General features: G+C 43.2%; 2 protein-coding genes and 1 long non-coding RNA gene across 3 annotated transcripts; 1 reads left to right on the top strand and 2 right to left on the bottom strand.

The window, feature by feature from the left end:
• Positions 1-977: 977 nt before the first annotated feature.
• LOC115152071 (uncharacterized) lies at positions 978-8,376 on the bottom strand. Its single transcript, XR_003867414.1, has 3 exons — positions 8,099-8,376; positions 2,236-2,306; positions 978-1,558 (listed from the first exon to the last, which is right to left on the bottom strand). It is a non-coding gene; the product is annotated as an uncharacterized LOC115152071 (long non-coding RNA).
• On the top strand, positions 4,337-14,497 carry LOC115152069 (uncharacterized). Its single transcript, XM_029696567.1, has 8 exons — positions 4,337-4,659; positions 4,862-5,114; positions 5,181-5,440; positions 12,575-12,802; positions 12,943-13,449; positions 13,661-13,765; positions 13,855-13,946; positions 14,093-14,497. Exons 1-8 carry the CDS (start codon positions 4,417-4,419, stop codon positions 14,193-14,195), a joined length of 1,791 nt encoding a protein of 596 aa, XP_029552427.1. The 5' UTR covers positions 4,337-4,416; the 3' UTR covers positions 14,196-14,497.
• Positions 14,407-27,059, bottom strand: LOC115152070 (dnaJ homolog subfamily A member 2). The gene is made up of 9 exons (XM_029696568.1): positions 26,900-27,059; positions 26,178-26,237; positions 25,294-25,529; positions 25,119-25,199; positions 24,832-24,965; positions 24,533-24,729; positions 24,180-24,324; positions 23,976-24,103; positions 14,407-15,991 (listed from the first exon to the last, which is right to left on the bottom strand). Exons 1-9 carry the CDS (start codon positions 26,975-26,977, stop codon positions 15,803-15,805), a joined length of 1,248 nt encoding a protein of 415 aa, XP_029552428.1. The 5' UTR covers positions 26,978-27,059; the 3' UTR covers positions 14,407-15,802.
• Between the last annotated feature and the right edge of the window lie 45 nt (positions 27,060-27,104).

Raw genomic sequence — 27,104 nt, 5'->3', positions numbered from 1 at the left:
AACAGTAGTAGGCTTGATTACCAACAATGGTGGAAAGAAGGCGCAGCAGCGCCTCTTCAACCTCAGGAGGCTGAAGAAATTTGGCTTAGCACCTAAAACCCTCACAAACTTTTACAAATGCACAATTGAGAGCATCCTGTCGGGTTGTATCACCGCCTGGTATGACCACTGCACCACCAGCAACCACAGGGCTCTCTAGAGGGTGGTTTGGTCTGCCCAACGCATCACCGGGGGCAAACTACCTGCCCTCCAGGACACCTACAGCACCCGATGTCACAGGAAGGCCAAAAAGATAATCAAGGACAACAACCACCCCAGCCACTGCCTGTTCACCCCGTTATATTCCAGAAGGCGAGGTCAGTACAGGTGCATCAAAGCTGGGATCGAGAGACTGAAAAACAGCTTCTATCTCAAGGCCATTAGACTGTTAAATAGCCCTCACTAGCACATTAGAGGCTGCTGCCTATATACAGTACATATACTTGAAATCACTGGCCACTTTAATAATGGAACACTAGTCACAATTTTTTTAAACATATTTTGCATTATTCATCTCATATGTACAGTATATACTGTATTCTATTCTACAGTTTCTTATTCTATGCCGCTCTGACATTGCTGGTCTATATATTTATATATTGTTAATTCCATTCCTTTAATTCGATTTGTGTGTACTGTGTGTATTGTTGTGAAATTGTTAGATATTACTTGTTAGATATTAATGCACTGTTGGAGCTAGAAACAAGCATTTCGCTACACACACAATAACATCTGCTATTTGATTTGATTTGATAGGACTGCTGGTACACTATGGTGCTCTGCAGGGATGTGGTGGGAAAATAAAAAGGTGGATAAACACTGTTATTAACATGTTGTTACTCCACTACATCCCAGGAGCTTTAACTGTAGAAACCCTGTTGTATCCACAGGGAATTATTGGAATATATTTGAATACCTGATTTTTCTTTGTTACTTAATGTGTATGTAACATGTGTTATGCCGCACACAGACTGGCAATATTGGTCACATTCCCTCTGCCATTTCACAACAAATAAAGATGACTGTCCAATGTGTGGTTTCTGTGCGTGTTTTAATACTTTATACAGGCCAGGGGAACTAATTGCTCCTAGGTGAGACCAGTAACATGGTCAGGTGTCACCTGTCTGACTTAGGCTGGCAGACAACTTTCGGGTATTGTTGCCTGGTAACCTGATCCGGCTGTTGTCCGGGCGACTGACGTAATAATGGCGATAGTGTGTATAATTCATCAGTCTACAGCGTAAACATGGAGCAGGTAAGACACTATGGCTGGCTGATAATATTTATTTTCTTCAGTACTGTCTTATTAGTATTGTGTTTGTGTAATGTGTTTGTGTAATGTGTGATGTGTACTGTGTACTGTGTGTGTGATCTCTCCAGGGTGTGATGGAGCAGTGTGTGGCTGGTCTGTACCAGTCTTTAGGTCATTCTCTTGGAGGACAGCTCTCTCCTCAGGATGTGTGTGTTCTGTTCCACAAGGTGTTCCATCTACACACCGGCTTGGAGGATGCACACACAGCTATAAAGAAGGTGACACACACAAACAAACACCCAGCTATAATGAAGTTAGAAGTACACACAAACACACAGCTATAATGAAGTTAGAAGTACACACAAACACACAGCTATAATGAAGTTAGAAGTACACACAGCTATAATGAAGTTAGAAGTACACACAAACACACAGCTATAATGAAGTTAGAAGTACACACAGCTATAATGAAGTTAGAAGTACACACAGCTATAATGAAGTTAGAAGTACACACAGCTATAATGAAGTTAGAAGTACACACAAACACACAGCTATAATGAAGTTAGAAGTACACAAACACACAGCTATAATGAAGTTAAATGTACACACAAACACTCGTTCTGTTTGTCCTCCTCTCTAAATTCAATTAGCCTGGTTGATGTCTCTGTTCAGCTATTACATTCCACTCCTTGCCACTCCTGTCTTTGGCAAATTAAAGAAGTGACAACCCACTGGGCACAGACCGTCAATTCAACGTCTATTCTACGTTGGTTAAACGTCATTTCATTGAAATGACATGGAAACAACGTTGATTCAACCAGTATGTGACCAGTGGAAAGGAGTGGAATGTTAGCTAAAATGACTAGTACCCAGACAAAAATTCTATAGGTTTGACAGGCAAATATGTGTTACTATTGCCAAGATGTATTGTTAAAACCTCTTACCCTGCTTCGCGTAGGTTGCAGGGGATGATGAGAGTTGGTCCTGCAGTGATGGAAAGGTTTTAGAAGTTCTCCTTGAGATGGAGAGAGAGAGAGAAAGGAGAGATGAGGTACAGTAGCTATCACAGCTCTGTGTGTATGTGTGTGTGTGGGGGGGGGGGGGAGAGAGATGTCTGTGTATTACACCTGGGTTCAAATATAATTCAAATTCTTAGTGTTTGAGCTTAAAAACTTTGAATAAGGTTTGTTTCTGAACCCTGATTCTACAGATCTACTGGGACCTTCAGTTGCTCAACACAGGAAAACTCAGAGACCTGTACCACACAGACACACACACCACAGACACACATACAAGAGACATGCACACCATACACCTCAACCAAGACCTGTACCACACCACCAGTCACGCTCAGTACGACAGAGACACACAGAACATACCCACAGAGAAAGAAAAGGGAAAGGAGAGAAAAGATGGAGGAGTGTGTGAGTGGAGACTGAGGAGAGCGGTTAGACAGCGCTGGGCCAGGTAAGCTGTTAGTTTGTAAGACTCTCTCTGTCTCCCTCCCGCTCTCTCCCTTTATCTGTCTGCCCCCCCCCTCCCCCCTCTCATTTATGTGTGTGTCTGTCCCCAGACTGGTGCAGGAGGGTGTGTGTGGAGCCCTGCCGTCTTTAAGCGGTGGTCGGGGGTCAGGGGTGAGAAGTCGGGCGTTGGGGTGTGTCTCTCTGTCAGAGCTACTCCTACTGGTAGGAGTGAAGTATGATGCCGTCACACACATACTCTTCACAGAGATGCTGCAGGAACACCATGGTGAGACACACACACACAAACACACACAGTACATCACATTTGTATACTCAGTACATATCATCATGCTTATGATATTACAGGGCTGGTTGCCTGGAGGACACTGTTGCCATGGGAGCGTGAGGAGAGGGAGGCAGAGCTAGGTTTGCTATGGGAGGAGGCGCAGGAGTCAGGTGACATGCTGAGTCTGTCTGACCTACCTGGAGCCTTCAGGATATACAGGTAACACACATACTTAGGATAGTTTTGGGCTGTGCATAACAAAGATGCACACTGAGTATATATTGAGGAGTGATCTAATTGATTGGCTAACCTGAGGATGAGCAGGTATATGTGCAGCAGATGGCTATGCCTCTGACCAGGTGATGATATGATTGACAGGTGCAGTGAGGGTGTGTCCCTGAGGGGCTGTCCTGATTGGGTTAAACCCAGGGAGCAGTCTTGGTCGGCCATCTCTCTCCTCACTGAAATACACACCAGCCTTGAGCACGAGACAAACAGTCTCACTGCCCTGGCCAAGAGGTACAAACCCATACAGACACACACACACCAATTCCACAATAACAGCCCTGACGAGAGGCAAGCACAACATTTTCCAGGTCCTGCAATAAGCCAATTACAACCTTGACTGTCAGATCATGTCCTTCTGCCCCTGCAGACTGGACAGGGAAACCCTGCAGTTGATGGGTCTGTATGCCAGCCTGGCCACCATCAGAGCTCAGCGGGAGACACTGTCCCATGGTGCACTGCTGGCAGCCAGACAGGACTGGGAGACATGGTGAGGCCTGCATGACAACCACAATGGGAATAAGTCTCTGACTTTGTGTCAATGATTTCCTACATCTGCCTTGTTCCCAGGCCCAGGATTATAGGGTCCTGCAGGAGAGATCAGGCCCTGCTCTGGCTGCAGGAGGAGAAGGAGGAGGAGGAGGAGGAAGAAGAGGAATCCTCTGTCTTTCAACAACAGGTTATGTCTAGTATCTGTCAGTAACACTGCTGTTGCCTCTTTGTTTTACTGTTATATGCCCCCCTCCCGTCCCTCTCTGCTACTGGAGTTTGACCTCTAGCCTCTGACCTCTGTCCAGGTGGTGCTGAGGTGTCTGGTACTGAATCAGGAGCGGGAGAGAAAGTGTCTGCTGAGGCTGCTGCACGGGGACTCCCCAGACAAGCTACAGGGACCAGGAGAGCAGAAGTCACCTACAGAGGGTCAGTCTGTATATCAAATATAGCTAAATGACTGCTTTTATCTATCTGGATCTCTGCTATTATCTGTAATGTAATCAGTGATGTCCAGTAACCAGTTGTGTGACTGTGATCTGTGAGGTGTTGTGTTAGCAGAGTGGGTCCAGCAAAGGGAGGGGGCGCTGAGAGCGGGGTGTATGAGGAGGCTGAGACACACACACACCCTCCTGCTGACTCAGGCTCAAACACATGCCCAGCTCCAGTCCTGTCTTCAGCCCCAAACCCTGCCAGCACAGGGCCCTGCCCAGCCCCAGTCCCAACCCCAATCCTCCCTCCAGCACCAGTCCCAGTGGGGAGGCTGTGCTCTGCTCCTGCTGGTTGAGCTGATGGATCTCCAGGAGGCCCAGGTCTCTGCAGTGCTGTCAACTCTACTGGACAGGGTCAGTCACAACACTGTGTTCAAATCAAAGCAACTTTCCATTGTGGCTACACTGGCAGATCTATTTGGTCCACCATTTGGTGTGTGTGTGTGTGTGTGTGTGTGTGTGTGTGTGTGTGTGTGTGTGTGTGTGTGTGTGGGTGTGTGTGTGTGTGTGTGTGTGTGTGTGTGTGTGTGTGCGCGTGCATTACGTCTGTGTCCAGGGTGAACAGCGCCTGCTGACCCTGATAGAAGAGTATGAGTCAGGACTCAGAGAGCCTCGTCTCTCCTGCTTGCTCACACTCCTCACCTCTAACCCCTGCCTGACCTCGGACCCCAACACACTACTGACTGCTGTTGACCCCTGCCTGGGGCCTTCTGACTCAATCTCAGTCCAGAACAACTCCTCAGCCTCCCCGCCCACAGACCTGACCAGAGGTGACCCAGAACAACAGCACACAGGGGACCTCTGCACAGGTAATACACAGACACACATATCATTAAAAATGACACATCACATATTGTGTGTATGTGTGTCTCCAGGCTGTGGGACGGCCCTGGCCCCAGAGGACCTGCCCTACCTGGAGATCCTGTGTGTTTCAGACACCATCCACTCCCTCGACACACACCACACACCCTCTGCCTCCAATGGATTCTCTGCAGAGCGAGAGGTGTGTGAGGGACGAGAGGCGAGGCAGGGCAGCCACAGAAAGACTCCTCAGAGCTATGAGAAGCAAGGTTCTCTCATCACTCTGGCCTGGAGCAAACCACCGGATGGAGAAACTGAGCAGCAGGCAGAAACAGTAAGATATGCTACATTACCTCACACAGATCTAAGATCATAAACATTATCTCACACACAGATCTAGGATCAGAAACACTACCTCACACACAGATCTAGGATCAGAAACACTACCGCACACACAGATCTAGGATCAGAAACACTACCGCACACACAGATCTAGGATCAGAAACACTACCTCACACACAGATCTAGGATCAGAAACACTACCTCACACACATATCTAGGATCAGAAACACTACCTCACACACAGATCTAGGATCAGAAACACTACCTCACACACAGATCTAGGATCAGAAACACTACCTTGGCTCACACAGATCTAGGATCAGAAACACTACCTCACACACAGATCTAGGATCAGAAACACTACCTCACACACAGATCTAGGATCAGAAACACTACCTCACACACAGATCTAGGATCAGAAACACTACCTTGGCTCACACAGATCTAGGATCAGAAACACTACCTCACACACAGATCTAGGATCAGAAACACTACCTCACACACAGATCTAGGATCAGAAACACTACCTCACACACAGATCTAGGATCAGAAACACTACCTCACACACAGATCTAGGATCAGAAGCACTACCTCACACACAGATCTAGGATCAGAAACACTACCTCACACACAGATCTAGGATCAGAAACACTACCTCACACACAGATCTAGGATCAGAAACACTACCTCACACACAGATCTAGGATCAGAAACACTACCTTGGCTCACACAGATCTAGGATCAGAAACACTACCTCACACACAGATCTAGGATCAGAAACACTACCTCACACACAGATCTAGGATCAGAAACACTACCGCACACCAGACCTGGCATAACTATAGTTTTAACTATGCTTAATGGAAAGTAACTATTTTTCCAGGGGAACAAATAGATCCCAAAGAATGACTACTTTTCAAAATGATTTGAATAAATATCTGAGAAAGCAACAACATTTTCAAAATATCTGAATACAGATCTCAGGAAGTGACTACTTTTCTGAAACTATTGGGTTGATTGCCTTCAACTAATGGCAGGGCTGTATCTGGAACTGCATGTTGAAGATAGAAATATCTGAAAGTCATATTTGATCTACACAATACATTTCTATCTGAACATTCTGCAACTGTCCATTCTCCTGAATGTTCATTGCCCCATGTGTACATAATCAAGTCAAATAAGTTGTGACACTCAACTACTGTATGACTCTATCAACATGCCACTGAATCTGTCGAAAGCTGCAATTCATTTTATGATACCGGAAAATACTTCAGAGTAATTCAAAGCCAATTGCAAACAGCAAGTTGGATGCTTACAGAGCATATTATACGATTGCTAAATCAACACTGAAAGTGTGGAGTCTGTGGACCCATATAGGCACTGAAACAGTGTTAAAATTAACACACTGCTTAGCGTAAAGTCTTATTTAAATATTTCCCAGAGTGCCTTGCCTTTCGAGTAAGTTGCAGAGACATGGTTGTTGCATTCATACATTTTTGTTCCTGTAGACTTCACCGAGTAAGATCTTAAGCAAATATGTAAAAATAAATAAATAAAATATATATATATATATATATATCGCACAATATCACACATATTTCATAAGGCCTTATCTTGAGGGGCTGGATTTACCCTAATGCAGCGGCCAGAAACTATACAGATCACGTTGAACCAAAACCACACCCATCATTATCATATATCCCAGCATGCTCTATGGCCGGTAGATTCAAAAAACATAGTTTCAATATCTATGTTTGTGCATGTACATTGATTGATTGATTGATTGATTGATTGATTGATTAATCTCATGCAAGACAAAGATAAATAAAATACTTTTTTCTAAACAAATCCAATCAAGTTAGTTAGATGTTTTTTTGCATCCCTTATTGAAATGTTTGTTCCAGTTTAAATGCCTTAGGTAATTATAATCCACACATTTAGCTCATGTGGCCATGAGGTAGGGGTAAGATGGTGGACAGGGAAAAAAATAGTGATCGGAAGCTGAGGCTTTCTGAAAGCTTCGATGCTTTCACCAAATTGTGCTGAAAAATGGTTCTTTTGTTGGTGCTTTGTTATCTATTCACAATGCACATTAGAGACATCTGCTGGTCAGCAATAAATAGCAGCGTCTGATCATTTTAATCCATTTCATTATAATACGGTGGTGCACCGGTAAATCGTTGCCTTTAGTAACCTATAATCAGTTGGAATATTAGGTTCGCATCTTACATTATGCTTCCCTTTTTCACCTTCAAGTTGACTATTTTTCAAAAACTGAATCTATAGCATTATTTAGGATGCTTAAGACATAAGCTTTTACTATACTAAATAAAAAAAATACTTGAACAACAGTGCAGCCAAAACAATTTTCATACTAGTGTGCCCTCAACGAGATTCAACCTTATACCTTTCACGTCCCTGAATGTTCCACACAGTCCCCTACTCTACCTGCTATGCTACCAGTCAGGTGAAACTTTATATACAAAATCCTAACTCTATTTGTAAGTACAGTGTCCAGTAGAGGACAGTGTATGAAAGCAGCTTGGAATGGGAAAAAGCAGTGAAACCACGGCAAAATCAGTGGGATCTCACATTTTGCAACACACGGGATGCAGTCCAAACACTTAAATAAACATCCTCGTCCACTTACCCTCACCTTATGCTCTTGGGGGAATCCCCGCCGGCCATCTTGGTGGGCGGTCCAAATGGTTAGCCAAGCAAGTTTGCAACGTAAGCCCCTCAGCCCTCGTTTTTTGTTGGCTTTGCGAGTGTACAAATATATTCACTCCAGGGCCTGAATCTCCCCATAATTCAATTTGCGACGATTGTACATCCGCTAAGAAAAGTCAGCGAAGTGTACACTCGTCAAACGTCATGATACGTCATCAGAAGTGTCTTCTTAATTTGAGGGCTGAGGGGATAGGGTGTGTCTTTTAAGTGTTTGGACCGGTATGAAAAAGCATGTGATCAAATGAAGCTTTGTATGTAATTGATGACGTACTTCTGATAAAGTGATTTCAACACACCCCTCATAGCTCCGGTATCAAATGTAACATCACTAGAAAAAAAATTGAAAAATGGAACATACAATAAGTAAATATGGAATGGGAAAATGAACAAGCCTTCTAGAAGATCTGATGAAGGAGAACATGGTGGATAGGGAAAAAAGTAGAAAATTGGAACATGTTTTGAGTGAATATGGAGTGGTGGATCACACAGAACTTTTGGAAAAGCTACAGAAGGAATTTGAACGTGACAAGAGTGAGGACGAATCAATTGTGGTGGCAGGTACGGTGAAGACCGCTAAGTTTGAGCCTCGTCCTTAGGATGAGGATGATTCTGGCCAAGTAGGAGTGAGATCTTCGGAGAGAAGGTATCATTGCCTTGTGGCAGATCCATATGTGGTGTCAGGTTGGGTGGAGAAGAGGTTGGGTTGATGAAAGTGACTCGAAATGTAATCGTGTTGATGTTTTGTGTTTCTGCCATCCAGAGGGAGCGTGCGCTCCGCGCCATGCAACCGGGGACAAGAAATGTGTCTGCGGTCCAAACACTTAAAAGACACATCCTCGTCCACTTACCCTCGCCTTAAGCCCTTAGGGAAATCCCCGTCGCCATCTTGGAGGGCGGTTCAAATGATTAGCCAAGCAAGGGAAGTTTGCAACGTAATCCCCTCAGCCCTCATTTTTAGTTGGCTTTGCGAGTGTACAATTATGTTCACTCCGGGGCCCGAAACTCCCCATAATTCAATTTGCGACGATTGTACATCCGCTAACAAAAGTCAGCGAAAACTTAAAAACAACATCAATGGAGAAGTCAACATACAAGTGTAAGTAAAAACGAATGCAAATAAGTTAGAAATTGTGCTACTAATGCACATGACGGCACAAACACGTCTCATAAAAAGTAAATATGTTTTTGTTTGGTTAGCTTTTGGAAATTGTAGAAATAAAACATTTCCTTCTTCAGAAGTTCCAGCTAGGGAGGCTAACGTTAGTTAGCTAATTAATTTGCTAGCTATCATACAGTAGGCGTATATTAAAAATGATATTTTTAATATAAGTCGACATGCACTCATAATTGACTGTAGCGCATATAAAGCACCCACAAGCTACCGGTGGCTGAAAACACAATCATCGCGGGATGAACGAGTGACGAATTTCCAGCCAAGGGTGGTCCATTTAAAAATCATTCTTTCCTCACTCGCCCCTTGCCTTGCAAGTGTATACTCGTCAGACGTCATGAACGTCATCAGAAGTGTCCACTTAATTTGAGCTTTGGACCGCAACCTGTGACTTGCTTTCCTATCTGGAGCAGGGCACGGTTGAAAGTAGTGGCAAATGGAGTGGCGTTAAGTGTTGAGGAGGATCAACTGAAGTTGAAGATTCCCGGTGTGTGTGACTCTCGCCGTTGGGTGCAATGCAGACCCAGTGGAGAGCGTGGTGAAACAGAGAAGACGCTGTCTGTACTAATGAGTTTTTCCATTACAGATTAAAGTGTTTAAGTTGTTAAAATTTATGGTCACGTGGCAGCAGTGTGCAATAGGGAGATTCCTAGATGTGAAAAGTGTGCAGGAGGACTTGAGACAATGGGGAATGTGTATTATCAGTGGAAAAAGTGTGTGTAAACTGTATGAGTACCCATGGTGCTGGTTGTCAATTGTACCGCAGAAATTGAATATAAATCACAGAGGATAGATGTTGTGGTGGCAGCTGCAGAGAAGTACTTGGGTGTACGAGATTTTACTGCATTAGATTTATACGATGTTTTGAACAATAGAGTCCCGTTCTCCCAGGCTGCTGGCCTGGAGTAGGATCAGGTAGGGCCAAAGTAGTGGAATAGTGGTGAGGTTTTAATGGGTACAGGTTTAGTTGGTAGGGCAATTTTTCTCAACATGTAATGAATTCATACTACTGTCGTGTCTTTGGCATCATTAAACTGAAGACTGTTAGTTTATCAAATCAATTTTCTGTAATTATTATTACGTGATTAACCAATCGGGTAAATGCAATTAACTAGGAAGTCGGGGCACCAACAAAAAAAATTCAGATTACAAAGTTATAATTTTCCTAATATAACTTTCAGATATGTTAATATCTGATCAATTAGTCTTCTAATTAATGAATTATTCTTTACCTCACGTTAGTCTCATTCCAAACGTCGTAAATTGTTGGTTATCTGCATGAACCCAGTCTTCACTATGAATCATCCACACATCAATTGTCTCAATCATTTATTTATTAACTAACTAAATAATCACAGAAATGCATAAACAAATAACAAAGTAGATATGGTTACAAGGAAATGATAGGGGATGTGCCCTAGTGGGCTAAACCGGAATGGCGGCTTGGTAGACAAAGGGACTGAGAAGGGCGCGAAAGACAAAAAGACTACACCGTTGATAATTATAACAATTGAAATGCTAATCCTTTGCACATGAACGCTCACTCATTCGGGAATAATTGCAATCAATATATATATTTACGCTCAGTGTGTCGTCATGATCTCTGCTGGAATCGTCCTTCTTTCTGTTGGAAGTTCATCCGCCCCTCTCTCTGCGTACCTGGAGTCTTTGGTTAGAATGGCTACTTCAGAGTAACATTCAGAAATGTTCTTATAGAATAGATGTTTCGGCGGTTATCGGCCTTCGCATTCAATGGTATAGAATTCCTAGCTGCAGACTAGTAATTAGTATCAAAGATTTGCTCTTATTCTGTCGGTATCGATAGTCTCAGAGTTTCAAAACCATTACAACCTTAGGTTTATGGTGTCTACTCAAACCTTAACCCACTCAGTAATCGAGGTAAGCTGGTCTGCTGGGAAATCTTTCAGGTGGGGGTTATATTCATAACAGCAGAAAAGGCCAGGTCAATGTCTGTGCTCATGGGGCGGGCCTATGACTTAGTTAAACTCCAAAGGGAATTGGAGTTTCCTTCATTAAACAGTTTATAATCACATTACATAATTTCACAAATAGTTTAATCTTTACTCATTCATTTTATACAACAATTAGATGTAAACCTCACAACTGAGACTCTTGTATAAACAGAGTTATGGTAATGTGGCTGTATTGTCTCTCATGAGATTCACAAACATTAAACGAAATGGACCGGTAGTAGCTGGATTCTCCCCCGACCGTGTATAATATATTTTGACTAATTCAACTACAGTGCCTTGAGAAAGTATTCATACCCCTTGACTTATTCCAAATGTTTTTGTTACAGCCTGAATTCAAAATGTATTATATTCATATTTTGACTCACCCATCTACGCACAATACCCCATAATGACAAAGTGAAAACATGTTTTTAGAAATCTTAGCAAATGTATTGAAAATGAAGGCGAAGGTTCACCTTCCAACAGGACAAAGACCCTAAGCACACAGCCAAGACAACACAGGAGTGGCTTCGGGACAAGTCTCTGAATGTCCTTGAGTGGCTCAGCCAGAGCCCCGACTTTAGCCCAATCTAACATCTCTGTAGAGACCTGAAAATAACTGTGCAGCGACGCTCCCCATCCAACCTGACAGAGCTTGAGAGGATCTGCAGAGAAGAATAAGAGAAATACCCAACAAGACTGGAGGCTGTAATCGCTGCCAAAGGTGCTTCAACAAAGTCCTGAGTAAAGGGTCTGAATACTTTAGTAAATGTGATTTTTTTTTCATTTGTAATACATTTGCAAAAATGTATAGAAAACCTGTTTTTGCTTTTTCATTATGTATAGGGGCGGCAGGGTAGCCTAGTGGCTAGAGCATTGGGCTAGTAACTGAAAGGTTGCAAGTTCGAATCCCCGAGCTGGCAAGGCACAAATCTGTCATTCTGCCCCTGAACAAGGCAGTTAACCCACTGTTCCTAGGCTGTCATTGAAAATAAGAATTTGTTCTTAACTGACTTGCCTAGTTAAATAAAGGTAAATAAATAGATTGATGGTGGGGAAAAAACAATTGAATCCATTTCATAACAAAATGTGGAAAAAGTCAACGGGTCTGAATATTTTCCAAATGCACTATATTTGACTACTTTGAGTATTTCAAAAGTTGGCCCAGGTCTGTCTCACACACAGATCTAGGATCAGAAACACTGTCACACAGAGATCTGAACTGTGTATTCTTTGTGTTGTGATTCTGTAGGTCATGTCTACTGCAACAGAGCAACAAGAGGAAGTGGGTGAGGTGAGTGTGCACTGTGACACACACAACACCCCCGGATTCACACACTATGACACACCTGGACACATACACTACAACGACACAACCAGAGACACAGACCAGGTGGTGTTGGACTCGTCTCTGTTCCAGTACAGCTCTGAGGTTGAACAGCTCTTACCGCCTACAGACCAGCACCCCACCACGGACCAGGTAGTCTGTTAGTCTCTCTAAGATTCCGTCTGGCTCTCAGATTCAATGTGGCACTCTTAAGATTCTGTTTGGCTCACCAATGTTCCATCTGGCTCACTAAGGTTTTGATTATAACTGTGATGACTGTGTGTGTGTTGCAGAAGGAGTTGATGATGGAGCAGTCAGAGAAGACAGAAACACTTTCTAATGTGCCCACACACACCCCTATCACACACACTCTGCCCCCTGAGCACACACACACTGAGGAGCCTCCAACATGGGGCAGAGCCCAGCAGGAGGCTGAGACAAGGCGCGGAAGTCCACCGGTCAATGAGGAACACACTGATGACCTCACTGCTTTGGGAGCCAATGGAAGTGCTTACCCACGCTCTGTGGGAGGGGAGATGGAGGACATGACAGAGCTCTGGGCCCTGAGTAGACCTGCACCCCTTACATCAGCCCATGAGACCCTTAACACCCCACACACTACTCTAGAAGGAGACAGAACAATGGAGGGAGAGAAAACAATGGGGAGTGTGATGGAGAGAGAAAAAACATTGGAGCCAGTCTCTATGATGGAGAGAGAGAAAACAATGCGCAGCTTGGTGGACCTGCAGAGGAAGGTGGAGCAGAAACAACAGCGAGACAGAGAGAGACAATTACTGAGGGTGAGACAACTACTGAGAGTGAGACAGAGTGGGGGTGATCAAGAGAAGGGAGGGAAAGAATGGAACAGACAGGGACAACTACTGAGGGTGTGAGAGAGCGAGAGCAATGTACCAAGGGTGGGTTTTTAGAAAGAAAGGCACAGAACAAAGGAAAAAAAATATTATAATGAGATGAGATGTCACTAAGGCATGTGACTACTTCCTGTGTCAGGTCCAGGAGCGGCTGTCAATCATTCAGAACAAGAAGTCCCAGGAAGACCTGATGGGCCTCAGACAGACTGACAGACTCCGACACCTCACACATAACCTGCCCCAGGTGACAAACACACACACAACCACATGTAATATACCCCATTGTCCGGCATTGGAAGGGGTGTGTGATTCTGGACTGTGTGTTTCTGTCAGGCGGATAAGAGCCAGCAGAAGACAGTGGTCAGAGAGAGACTGGAGCAGCTGAGGAGAGAACGCTCCTACGTCATGCAGTCCAAACGAGACAGGTAGCACACACACACACACACACACACACACACACACACACACACACACTATGTAAGAAATACAGGTAACAAACCAGACTGGTGTCAAGTTCCACCTTTCACTCGTTCTTTATTCACTCTTTCCCTTTTGCTCTCCCTCCTCCCAGGAATACAGCAGGCTTCAAGGAGCTGCTGGGTCCAGTGAGAATCCACAGTGCAGAGCCAGACGACACTGCTGACTCACTCAGGCTAGCCACCAGCGCAAGCTAATTTTGCTATTACTACACATCTGTCTCACTAGAAATCTGATAAGTATTTGCTGGTTAAAGTCCCGCCCCGGCTGTTCCCCCCTCAATCTGTCAGTCACTACACTACTACCCACCCCGTTTACAAGCCACACTAGCCATTTCTGGCTTCTTCTGTCATTGGCTTATACTGTAGCCTGATGGTAAGTGGATGAACACAAAAACAGAGCTGATTATACAGTTTATTATACAGTTTAATTGTCATCCTGACAAACATGAGCATCATTAACAATAATAACATGATTTACTAAATAAAGCCCCTGTCTGTAGCGTGTCCCTCCAGTGGCCTATATAGCATATATACAGTGACAGTCAGATTACCACATCTCTACAGTTTAAAGTAGCCTCCTATCCACTCCATCTGTACTGATCTGACAGAACGACATGAGAAAGGAAATCCACGTGTGGCCTAGTAACGCCATCCTGCTATCACCTGGATCATGTTCAATAGTGCACACTAATGCAAAATGTTGAAACAAGAAATGATTGTTTTTCCAGGTAGTGTTCCAAAACATTTGTGCCAACTGACCATGATGTCTTGTCCCATCAGTGCAGATGAAGAACAGGAATTTGGATAGGAGGGAAGGAGGCAACTGTAGAGTATTGAGATGTGACCGTGTACAGGGGCTGGGGTTGGTATTTACAGAGCTAAGGGAATGGAAGTTGAGATGGCATGTGTGACAGTTGTACTGGCATGGAAAGTTGTGTATAATGCACAGGTCAGAGGGTAGGGGTCAGGGGCTAAATGTTACATGGTCAAGGTGGGAGAGAAGTTCAACACATTCAAATCTTATCTTTAATTGAACATAAACGAGGTCTCCACTCACACTGGCGATACACACAGAACACACACCGCTATGAGCAGAGAAGCCAGAATATTCTACAGCAGCTCACACACACCCAGCTACTAAATCACACACACACACACACACTCACTCAGTTTAGAGTATGCTACTCAAGACACAAGCTCTGTGGTCACACGCACGCATGCGCAAAAGCACAATCCTCACACAGAAGAGAAACATGTTGTTTTCTGACAAATGTAAATAAGCCTAAAGATTCAAGCTATTTGATTGGTGGAGAGAAATCTGAACCAGGTAGTCCCGAGGTGCCTCGGAGATTGGTTTGAGCTTACAGGAAGCAATACAATAGCTTTCTGTGTGGCTCAGCAGGCCGCCGTGTAGACCAGGGGCTATGGTAGGTCTGTGTTAAATGTGTTTTCAGCATGCGCTGGTGTGTGACTAAGCCTAGACTACGACACTGAAGCCTGTTAGAAGATAAATTAATAATTTCACTAGACAATATTTTCATTTTGTACACAAGGTTCCCAAATGACAAAGTTTCCAGACAGATGTAGAGCCTACAAACCTAAGATGTCAAATGGCCAGTAAACATCCATCACAGCCTGCTGACCACACTCAAACACACACACTGATTGGCTGATGGAGGAATGAAGAGGATGGAGGGTCCTGATGGGACCTGGGGCTGGGGCAGTGGAGGGGTGCCCTTCCCTCCGAGTACTCAACAGATGGGCACACAGACCAGCGAGAGAAGGGTGTGTATGTATTCAGTCTACTGGTGGGCACACTGTACCCCTGGGCCATGTGGTCCACCCTCCTCATCAGAGCTGTCGTTGTAGGCCTCTCTCCTGGCCCCCGCTGACCCCTGACCTCTGACCTCACAGTCCTGAAGGTCAACCTCTTCCGCCTCCGATGAGATAACTGGAACCTCCGCACGCCCAGGCAGCAGATCCTCCAACTCCTAAAAACACAGGCAAAACACACATTCTGCATATCTCAGTACCAGGTTAGCCGGTAATAGCCGTCTTTTGGATGATACAAAAATGTAAATCGGTCTATAGGTTAATTTGCATAATTTTGGGTACTTAAATTGGCGGGTGTATTTTTGTTAGTTTCAAGATTATTATTTACACACGCACAGCATACAGATACAGAGCCAAGTTTATGCAGAAAATTGGTCAGACGGTGCAAGAGCTGCTGCTCCAGCTCCTGTTGCTGCTGGAGTAAAACGTGCTTTTATAAGCCCAATCATTGCACAACAGTTCTAAATGAATTCACATGTTAAAAACTGTTATGATAGCCACCATTAAAAATAGGTACTATTTTTATTTCTCAACTGGTAATTGAAGTGCACTTCCCATTCAAGTGCATATACAGTGCCTTCAGAAAGTACTCACATGCTAACTTTTTCCACATTTTGTTGTGTTATAGACTGAATCACCTTTGTTATGTGATTGTTTGAAAATCAGATGAAAACATCATGACTGGTTGTGTTTATGCCACGTTAAAAGGCATTTGCCGCGTGTCCATAAAGGAAGCTAACAGGCTGACTACACCGCGAGAGTTGCAAAATAAATTTAGAAATCTGTTATTCAATTATTGCACCCACACTGCTGTCGCGCGCCCAACGGGCGTCTGCGTTGCCAAGGGCTAAAATAGATGTCTGACGCAGATCGCGCTGCAAGTCCTGCCTCTCCCATCTCCCCATTGGTTTATAGAAGCAGGTACCCACGTGCCATCTCCTCATTGGTTATACCCACATGGGTGACTGAAAAATGAACGAGATCAGTGGCAGTAACGCACCTAATTTATGAAAGTTGCCAATCGCAATATAAAGTCAAGAGAAGAAAAAGCCTGGAAGGAAGAGAGATGACTAGAAACGATTCGGTTGACCGTTTTATGTGTGGATTAATTGTCGGAGTAGAGGACCTTGTGCATTTCAGGTAAAATAACAACTCAATGTTTATATCCCAGGACAAATTTGCTACCAACAGCAAGCCAGCTAAAAAGGACAAATTATATATATATATATATATATATATATATATATATATATATAAACATGTTTACAACCCAATATTGTTAATCAACCAGGTTGTCAACGAAATACTTATAATAGCAGCCTTACGTTAATGCCAATGCTGATTTCTATGCATGTTTTCACTTAATACTTTGGGATACTGGTGCTGTGTCGGAGTTTATGAGGGTTGCCAGATTGGTGTAAAAAGCTGTATTTGTCAGATTTGATGAATATATAAATGTTGGGAAAGAAGACCTGTAAAACAAATCTGTTTGATTTAAATTCCCCTGGTGAAACTGTGTAGTATTTGCAACTATAACGAATCTGGACTATGATCAATTAAACCGTATCAATGCAGCTAAACAGGTTAATGTAAAATAATGAATTATGTTGGCTTACACTTATGGCACTTCCAAGGCTGTTTCATGATGATTATTACAGTCGTGTCAATCACGTTATATACTTAGGCTATTGTAACAAGGCATATGCCAGCATTATTGGCTAGACTTTCATGGCAATGGCCATTAGAGCTCACTTTTCCACGTATGAGCCCTGGTTAGAGTCCCTATTGCAGCTTTCACTTTATTCCGCTATATTGGTGGCAGCGTTGGGATCACCTCCAGCTCACATCTAGTTATGTGATCTAGAGGTGGGAAGCATTCGGTTTTTCAACAACGTCTTGTGTGTAATTACATTGATATATCTAGTGAACAATAGATAAGCAACAATGGGAGTGACAAATAGAAGTAGTTACTACAGGTGGGATCAAGCCTTACATCAACGTTGCCTGAAGCTGAATGGAAAGTGTTATGCCCTGACCAGTTATTCAGAAGAAAAATCCTCTGTGACTGTCTAATTTACATAAGTTAACTTATCAGTGTGGACCCAAAACAAACACATTCTACACATTTACAAACTACCTGTTTAAAGTGTTATTACAACCATGGTGTTATTTTGTTACTAAAACTTATATATCTAATAACCTGACGATGATCCCACATCATATGGGCAGACAAATAATGTAAGTGTGTTATGCAGCAAAACACAACTATCCTTTTTTTTAGGATGCAGACTAGTAATATGAATCACTGTTGATCCATCCTGTTCTGATCTAATAAGATGGATATAGGATTTTCTACAGCCTAGAATTGAGGTCTTTCACAGTCATGAAGGACATTTCTAGGCCCTTCTTGGTTCTCATTGGCGAAGACTGAACTCAAGTTAGGGGTCAGACTCTCCTATATCACTTTGCCCAACATGTTATACCCCAGAGGTTGTAAATAAACCCTTTTTAAAACTTTAGCGGGATTGATTTGACAATAGCCAGTGAAAGTGCAGGGCGCCAAATTCAAAACAGCAAAAATCTCATAATTAAAATTCCTCAAACATACAAGTATTATAGACCATTTTAAAGAAAAGATTCTCATTAATCCAACCACAGTGTCCGATTTCAAAAAGGCTTTACGGCGAAAGCATAGCATTAGATTATGTTAGGACAGCACCTAGACAAGAAAAACCACACAGCCATTTTCCAACCAAAGAGAGGAGTCACAAAAAGCAGAAATAGAGATAAAATTAATCACTAACCTTTGATGATCTTCATCAGATGGCACTCACAGGACTTCATGTTACACAATACATGTATGTTTTGTTCGATAAAGTTCATATTTATATCCAAATATCTCAGTTTACATTGGCGCGTTATGTTCAGTAATGTTTTGCCTCCAAAACCTCCAGTGACTTTGCAGAGAACCACATCAATTTACAGAAATACTTATCATAAACTTTGATAAAATATACAAGTGTTATGCACAGAATTAAAGATACACTTCTCCTTAATGCAACCGATGTGTCAGATTTCAAAAAAGCTTCACGGCGAAAGCACACTTTGCAATAATCTGAGTACAGCGCTCAGACACCAAAAGAAGCTATACAGATACCCGCCATGTTGTGCAGTCAAAAGTCAGAAAAAGCATTATAAATATACACTTACCTTTGATGATCTTCATCAGAATGCACTCCCAGGTATCCCAGTTCCACAGTAAATGTTTGTTTTGTTCGATAAAGTTAATTTTTATGTCCAAATACCTCAATTTTGTTTGCGCCTTAGGTTCACTATTCCAAATGCAAGGTGCGCGCTTACTAAGTCCAGACAAAAAGTCAAAAAACTACTATACTACAGTTTGTAGAAACATGTAAAACGATGTATAGAATCAATCTTTAGGATGTTTTTATCATGAATCTTCAATAAAATTCCAACCGGACAATTCCTTTCTCTTTAGGAATGAAGATCAACTCAGCTCGCTCACAAGGCCGTGTGCGTTACTGAGCTCATACCTTTTTTTCAGATACCTGACTCCATATGCTCTTATTCTCTCCCCAATCACAGTAGAAGCCTGAAACGTTCTAAAAGACTGTTGACATCTAGTGGAAGCCTTGGGAAGTGCAATATGACCCCACAGGCACTGTATATTGGATAGGGAATCACTTAAAAAACTACACGCCTTAGATTTCCCACTTCCTGGTTGGATTTTTCTCAGGTTTAAGTGCTGATGCGTCACTAAAGCTGTGTCACAGTCGGCCGTGACCAGGAGACACGAGGCGGCACACAATTGGCCCAGCATCGTCCGGGTTTGGGGAGGGTTTGAACGGGGGGCTTTACTTGGCACAACGCACTCTAGCGACTCCTTGTGGTGGGCCGGACACCTGCAGGCTGACTCAGTTGTCAGTCCAACAGTGTTTCCTCTGACACATTGGTGCAGCTGGCTTCCGGGTTAAGCGGGCGGGTGTTAAAGAAGCGTGGTTTGGTGGGTTCATGTTTCGCTGGACGCATGACTCGACCTTTGCCTCTCCCGAGCCCATTGGGGAGTTGCAGCAATGAAACAAGATCGTAATTGGATGACAATCAATTGGATATAATGAAATTGGGAAGAAAAAGGGGGTACATTTCTGTTTTGTTTAATTCGTTGAAATGACAGTTTCAATAAATTACTTAAAAGGCACCGTTTTTTTATTGACTGAATGAGACAATTTAGCAATTAGGATTCGTTATCTATAATGGTTATGATAAATTAGGCATTGTGCGCAGTGTTGACATACAGATAAATTCACCGATTTGCAAGTACTCCAACAGTCCAAAAAGGTCTATCCCTAGCCAAAATATGACCAAACATGGAGGTAATTATTTTATAATGACTTCCATATACAGTGGGGGGAAAAAGTATTTGATCCCCTGCTGATTTTGTACGTTTGCCCACTGACAAAGAAAGGATCAGTCTATCATTTTAATGGTAGGTTTATTTGAACAGTGAGAGACAGAATAACAACAAAAATATCCAGAAAAACGCATGTCAAAAATGTTATAAAGCGTCCCACCCCTGGTACACCCTATCAACAGCAGGTGAAATATCAAGGGCACCAAATTTGAAAACAATTAAATGTCATAATTCAAATTTCTCAAACATACAACTATCTTACACCCTTTGAAAGATGCTTTACGGCGAAAGCAAAAAGTTAGATTATGTTAGGACAGTACATTGAAAATAGCTGTGTGTAATGTTTTGTCAATGCAAAGACAGGCGTCACCAAAAGCAGAAAACCAGCTAAAATTATGCACTAACCTTTGACAATCTTCATCAGATGACACTCCTAGGACATTATGTTAGACAATACATGCATTTTTTGTTCTATCAAGTTCATATTTATATCCAAAAACAGCATTTTACAATGGCGTTGATGTTGAGAAAATATTTTCCCTCCAATACCGCCAGTCAATCAGCACAACAAATTAAATAATTACTATTCGAAACCATTGGTAAAATATTATATTGTCATTCAAAGAATTATAGATTAACATCTCGTGAACGCAACCTCATTGCCAGATTTAAAAATAACTTTACTGGGAAATCACACTTTGCAATAAACGAGGTCCTGTGCTCAGAAAATAGGCTTGGCGATACAGACTAGGCGCCATGTTGGAGAGATCTAAAATACTATGTAAATATTCCCTTACCTTTGATTATCTTCATCAGAAGGCACTTCCAGGAATCCCAGGTCCATAACAAATGTAGTTTTGTTCGAAAAAGCTCATAATTTATGTCCAAAAAGCTCCGTGTTGTTAGCGCGTCCTGTAGGCTACTCAAAAACATGAACGTCGCCCGCCGGACTTGTCTTCACCAAAGAGGGGAAAAAAAACATTTACGTTCGTTCAAACATGTCAAACGTTGTATAGCATAAATCATTAAGGTCTTTTTCAATCAGAACTTCAATAATATTCAAGGCGGACGATTGCATTCTCTTTTAAAACGTATTGGAACGAGAGTACCCAAACATGCACTCGCGCGCCAGAGTAGTATAGGCCATCCGCTTATGACCAACTTTCCAAGTCTCTTGTTCGGTCAGTTTTCACAGTAGAAGACTCAAACCACTTTGTAAAGACTGGTGACATCTTGTGGATGGCGTAGGAAGTGCTCAATGATTAATAAGTCCCTGTGTGTTTCAATGGCATAGGCTTAAAAGTAATTCAACACATCAGATATCCACTTCCTGTAAGAATTTGTCTCAGGGTTTTGACTGCCATATGAGTTCTGTTATACTTACAGACACCATTCAAACAGTTTTAGAATATAGAGTGTTTTCTATCCAAATCTGTTAATAATATGCATATCCTAGCTTCTGAGTTGGTGTAGGACGCAGTTAAAAATGGGCACATATTTTTTTCAAAATTCTCAATACTGCCCCCTAGCCCCAACAGGTTTTAAAGGGAGTGCTCTTAACCGCAGCTTGTTACCTGTAAAAAAGACACCTGTCCACAGAAGCAATCAGATTCCAAACTCTCCACCCTGGCCAAGACCAAAGAGCTCTCCAAGGATGTCAGAGACAAGATTGTAGACCTACACAAGGCTGGAATGGGCTACAAGACCATCGCCAAGCAGCTTGGTGAGAAGGTGACAACAGTTGGTGCGATTATTCGCAAATGGAAGAAACACAAAAGAACTGTCAGTATCCCTCGGCCTGGGGCTCCATGCAAGATCTCACCTCGTGGAGTTGCAATGATCATGAGAACGGTGAGAAATCAGCCCAGAACTACACGGGAGGATCTTGTCAATGATCTCAAGGCAGCTGGGACCATAGTCACCAAGAAAACAATTGGTAACACACTACGCCGTGAAGGACTGAAATCCTGCAGCACCCGCAAGGTCCCCCTGCTCAAGAATACATATACATGCCCGTCTGAAGTTTGCCAATGAACATCTGAATGATTCAGAGGACAACTGGGTGAAAGTGTTGTGGTCAAATGAGACCAAAATGGAGCTCTTTGACATCAACTCAACTCGCCGTGTTTGGAGGAGGAGGAATGCTGCCTATGACCCCAAGAACACCATCTCCACCGTCAAACATGGAGGGGGAAACATTATGCTTTGGGGGTGTTTTTCTGCTAAGGGGACAGGACAACTTCACCGCATCAAAGGGACGATGGACGGGGCCATGTACCGTCAATTCTTGGGTGAGAACCTCCTTCCCTCAGCAAGGGCATTGAAAATGGGTTGTGGATGGGTATTCCAGCATGACAATGACCCAAAACACACGGCCAAGGCAACAAAGGAGTGGCTCAAGAAAAAGCACATTAAGGACCTGGAGTGGCCTAGCCAGTGTCCAGACCTTAATCCCATAGAAAATCTGTGGAGGGAGCTGAAGGTTCGAGTTGCCAAACGTCAGCCTCGAAACCTTAATGACTTGGAGAAAATCTGCAAAGAGGAGTGGGACAAAATCCCTCCTGAGATGTGTGGAAACCTGGTGGCCAACTACAAGAAACGTCTGACCTCTGTGATTGCCAACAAGGGTTTTGCCACCAAGTACTAAGTCATGTTTTGCAGAGGGGTCAAATACTTATTTCCCTCATTAAAATGCTAATCATTTTATAACATTTTTGACATGCGTTTTTCTGGATTTTTTTGTTATTCTGTCTCTCACTGTTCAAATAAACCTACTATTAAAATTATGGACTGATCATATCTTTGTAAGTGGGCAAACGTACAAAATCAGCAGGGGATCAAATACTTTTTCCCCTCACTGTAACATTGAAACCAGTAGCCTATTTCACTCATGTTCTACTAGTTTTCAAATCAACTTTTTCATTGTCCAGTAGCCAAAAGATCTCCCCTCTCAAAATTTCTAACAGATATAAATTAACATATCTCATCACGACAACTGAGTTTTCCCGCTAATTGCATTATGGAATGAACACTCACGCATAGCCTACTGCCTTGTGCGCTCATAATGTGAAGAAATAATAGTTTATAAAAATGCTAAGCTAAACGTTCTGAACTGTTGCATAAGCCTCATTGTTGCTGCTGCTGCTGCAAAAAAAAATGTAGCCTAGCCTAGCCTAGCCAACCATACTGGTTGTATGAATTTAGGATCTATCGTCCCACAACTGTCCCATAGTCTGTTTGGGATAGGCTATTTCTTTCTCGCACAGAATGACAAGCTGACCAATAGAAAAAGTAAATTGTTCTACTATGGGGGGGTAGTAGATTGACGTAGACTAGTGATTTTGCTGTTCATTACTCGTCTTATTGTGCATCGGAATTCGGTAAGGAGGCACGAAATTGCATCCTCGACATGTTCTGTTAAGATGAATTACCATAATCTAAATGTGATTTCTGTCATTCTGAGCACTGTGGGTGGATGGCCTAATTAGGTTATGCACCCAATGCATATGGGACTGGTAAATTTCTCAAATGTACGATAAATTAAAATGCTGCCAGTCAAATGTCCGGCGGCGTTACATTTTCCTAATGGAAACCCTGCTCAGTACGATCATGTAGACAAAGTGATGGTTGAGACCATGTGTGATGTCCTGGACTGTGAACTAAGTGGTTGGACACCTTAGGCAGGCCAGTTGGTTCTTAGAGGTACTTACAGAGAGTTTCTCAGGACTGATCCAGTTGTTTTCAGGGAACTGGACGTCAAACTTGATGAACAGATCTCCCTTCTCAAATGGGTTCCTGTACTGAGGCATCCCCTCTCCCTTCACCACCCGGATACAACCTGACACAAACAATCATCAATTTAATGATACAGGTCAGACCAAATAGATATATACTTGAGGTAATGCGTATTTTACCTGGCTCTATAACCTTGCCGGGGGGATATTTGACAGCGAGCTGGCGTCCGTCGAGATGTGTGACTGCCAGTTGGAAGCCACACAGAGCCTCCACCAGGCCGATACGCTGCGTCATGTGAAGGTCATGGCCGTCACGACGGAACCCCTGCACAACACACACACACTTAACACTTTCTCAGCACTTTGACCCAACTGCTCTGAATGACAAGTGGGATGAGAGTTTCAGGAATGTCTCAAACTCAGAAGATGTGAATTGAGGGCCATCTTCATGGAGGAATCTAAGGAATTTCCGAACACTTCACTTGAAGTTTAAGTCTTCAAGTACTTTCTGCTACAATGTGTGTGTATATTACCTCATGCTCCTTCTCCTGTAGGACCAGTAGTATGTCTCCAGGCTCAGTGCCTGGGGCTTGGTCAGCCTCTCCTGTGAAGCTGATCTTCTGGCCGTGTTTCATGCCTTTATCAACATGGACCTCCAACAGCTTGGTTTCCTTGTTCACCTTACGACCCTCACACTTCTTACAGCGGTCCTTCTCACTGATCACCTCCCCTATACAAAAACATCAAACAGATTAGTTTCCTATCAGAAAATGTGTTTCAAAAGTGTATTCATAAAATTGCAGACTATGTGAATGTGTGTGTGTTTTCCTACCCTCTCCGTTGCAGTCTGTGCAGACTGACTGCATCTGTTGGACCATCCCAGGAGCCAGCTGTCTGATCATGATCCTCATGCCTCTCCCTCTGCAGGCCACACACTTCTGCACCGCCCCCGCCTTACCCCCCGCACTGGAGACAGACCAAAGTGAGGAGAGTAAAGTATCACATTAAACAATATAACTCATGTTAAAGATGTGATTTATTTTAAAAAGTGGAGTAGCTCAGCAACTACTAACATTGATTTTCACATGAAATACATTCTTTAAAAGTGTGTAGACTCACCCATTGCAGGAAGCACACAGGACATTCTTGCTGAGCTGTAGTTTGGTTGTTTTACCATTGTAGAGGTCTTCCAGTGATACTCTGTGTTAGAAAGGTAGGCAGGGTTAGGTAAGGCATAACCAACAATGTCTGGATGGAAGACTAGAGAAGTGAAGGGAGAGTAACTGTCACTCACTTGAGGGGGTGCACCATGTCCTCTCCTCTCCTGCGTCCCCCGTTGCGTCCTCCCCCTCCACGTCCCTGCCCCCCCATAAAGCCAAACAGCCCCCCTCCAAAGATGTGGGAGAAGATGTCGTCCATGCCAGCCCCTCCACCACCTCCCTCCCGCAGCCCCTGCTCTCCATAGCGATCATACAGCTCCTTCTTCTCTGGATTGGTCAGCACCTCATAAGCAAAACTGATCTCCTTAAACTGGGAGAAAAGGGGTGAACCATTAGGGACACGCCATTCTTTATCATAACTACCTCCCACAGACATTCTACAACCTCAGGTGACATTGTTCCACTGTTTACTTTAAATCTGCATGAACAATCACCACATGCAGTTGTCTCACAGATACTCCTCTCCCAATGCAATAGTCTAACATAGTTTACTTTCCTCTCCTCCATCTGCACTGATGTTACACAGGTCAGTTGAGAGATGCAGAACATGCTGGTTGGGAATTAGCTTTCACCTGCCAGTTATCTCAAGTCAGTGCTGTATATGAAGCAGATGAGACCAAGAGAGAGAAGGAGCCTTTACAGACTAGCCAGGTGCACTCCTGCTCTCGAGAGGAGGTCATTTGAGTAATACCAAAGTCAATTAATATCAATCTTAGTTACTGTTCAATACAGATAGGCCTGTGTAATGGTACTACCATGGCTGGTGATCGTGATGTGGCGTGAATAGCGTGCTTCTACACCTGCATTACTTGCTGTTTGGGGTTTTAGGCTGGGTTTCTGTACAGCACTTTGGGATATCAGCTGATGTAATAAGGGCAATATAAATAAATGTGATTTGATTTAATTTGTGATTCGTTGTGTGCTGTGTCACATGTGTGTATAACCACCTGTCTCTTACCTTGTCCCCGGCATCTGGGTTCTTATCAGGGTGGTACTCTTTGGCCAACTTGCGGTATGCCTGCACACAAAAGAGACAACTACATCAGTTACTGTCTCTGGCTGTTATAGGGCCAACATTTTTCTAACTGCGTAGCTTTACATTGCTGCTGCCGCAAGACCAACACTTTGTGAATCTGAAAATCTTCCAGCTAGCTAATAGTCTAACCAGAAATTCTGATCGTATGTACTAACCGGCTAGCTAACACATAGCCTAACTAGTACCTCTATGGTTCTACGCTGACAGATTTGTTTCCTCACGCTAACGTTAAGCCAGCTAGCCACTGCAGCTAACTTCTAGCAGCAATCTGCAGCGCATCGTCTAGCAACGATCTGACTCCGTCTGGGATAACGAATGTTACTTTTCTATGCATTAAGGAAGGCCTAACGTTAGTTTCCCATGTATAAAATACATCTAATCACATTCCTAACAGCTAACTAACTGTCTAGCTACCTTAGATCAGGTTGTCAATCAGAGAAAGACATAGCTAGCTTTTCATTATATAAGTTATTTTCTCCAGAAATATCCACTGTCTAACTCGCAAGGCTAGTTAGCTTAGCATCCGAACAGTGTTGGCAAGGCCACACCAACCCAGTTTTGCTGTCTAATTATTCACCAAAATGTCTGTGTAGGCACTGTGGTGGTGGTATTTTTTTAAAACAATAATAACACCTGTCACGTACCTTCTTTAGCTCGTTTTCGGAAGCGGAGGGTGAAACTCCAAGGATGTCGTATAGCTTGGTATCCACAACGTTGGCCATAACGCTATCTATCTAGGGCTACACACAGAGAAAGACCTGCGGAATTGCGGATGAAAGGAAACGAGACAAAACAAGCCGGGTGGAAACGTCATACGCAATGCGTCAATTTGGGTCAGCGCGCTGTCAG

The sequence above is a fragment of the Salmo trutta genome, chromosome 17 (genome assembly GCF_901001165.1).
Source record: "Salmo trutta chromosome 17, fSalTru1.1, whole genome shotgun sequence".
NCBI lineage: Eukaryota > Metazoa > Chordata > Actinopteri > Salmoniformes > Salmonidae > Salmo > Salmo trutta.
This window is presented reverse-complemented; position numbering and strand designations above follow the sequence as displayed.

What these genes read in the sequence shown, in the direction of transcription:
- LOC115152069 (XM_029696567.1), top strand. Translation starts at nt 4,417, where the DNA reads ATGAGGAGGCTGAGACACACACACACCCTCCTGCTGACTCAGGCTCAA. An exon ending in AGCACCCCACCACGGACCAG is followed by an intron (nt 12,803 to 12,942) that starts GTAGTCTGTTAG and finishes TGTGTGTTGCAG; the next exon opens with AAGGAGTTGATGATGGAGCA. An exon ending in GAGAGAGACAATTACTGAGG is followed by an intron (nt 13,450 to 13,660) that starts GTGAGACAACTA and finishes TTCCTGTGTCAG; the next exon opens with GTCCAGGAGCGGCTGTCAAT.
- LOC115152070 (XM_029696568.1), bottom strand. Translation starts at nt 26,977, where the DNA reads ATGGCCAACGTTGTGGATACCAAGCTATACGACATCCTTGGAGTTTCA. An exon ending in ACCCAGATGCCGGGGACAAG is followed by an intron (nt 25,530 to 26,177) that starts GTAAGAGACAGG and finishes CTTTTCTCCCAG; the next exon opens with TTTAAGGAGATCAGTTTTGC. An exon ending in TCAGTCCTGAGAAACTCTCT is followed by an intron (nt 15,992 to 23,975) that starts GTAAGTACCTCT and finishes CTGTGTTTTTAG; the next exon opens with GAGTTGGAGGATCTGCTGCC.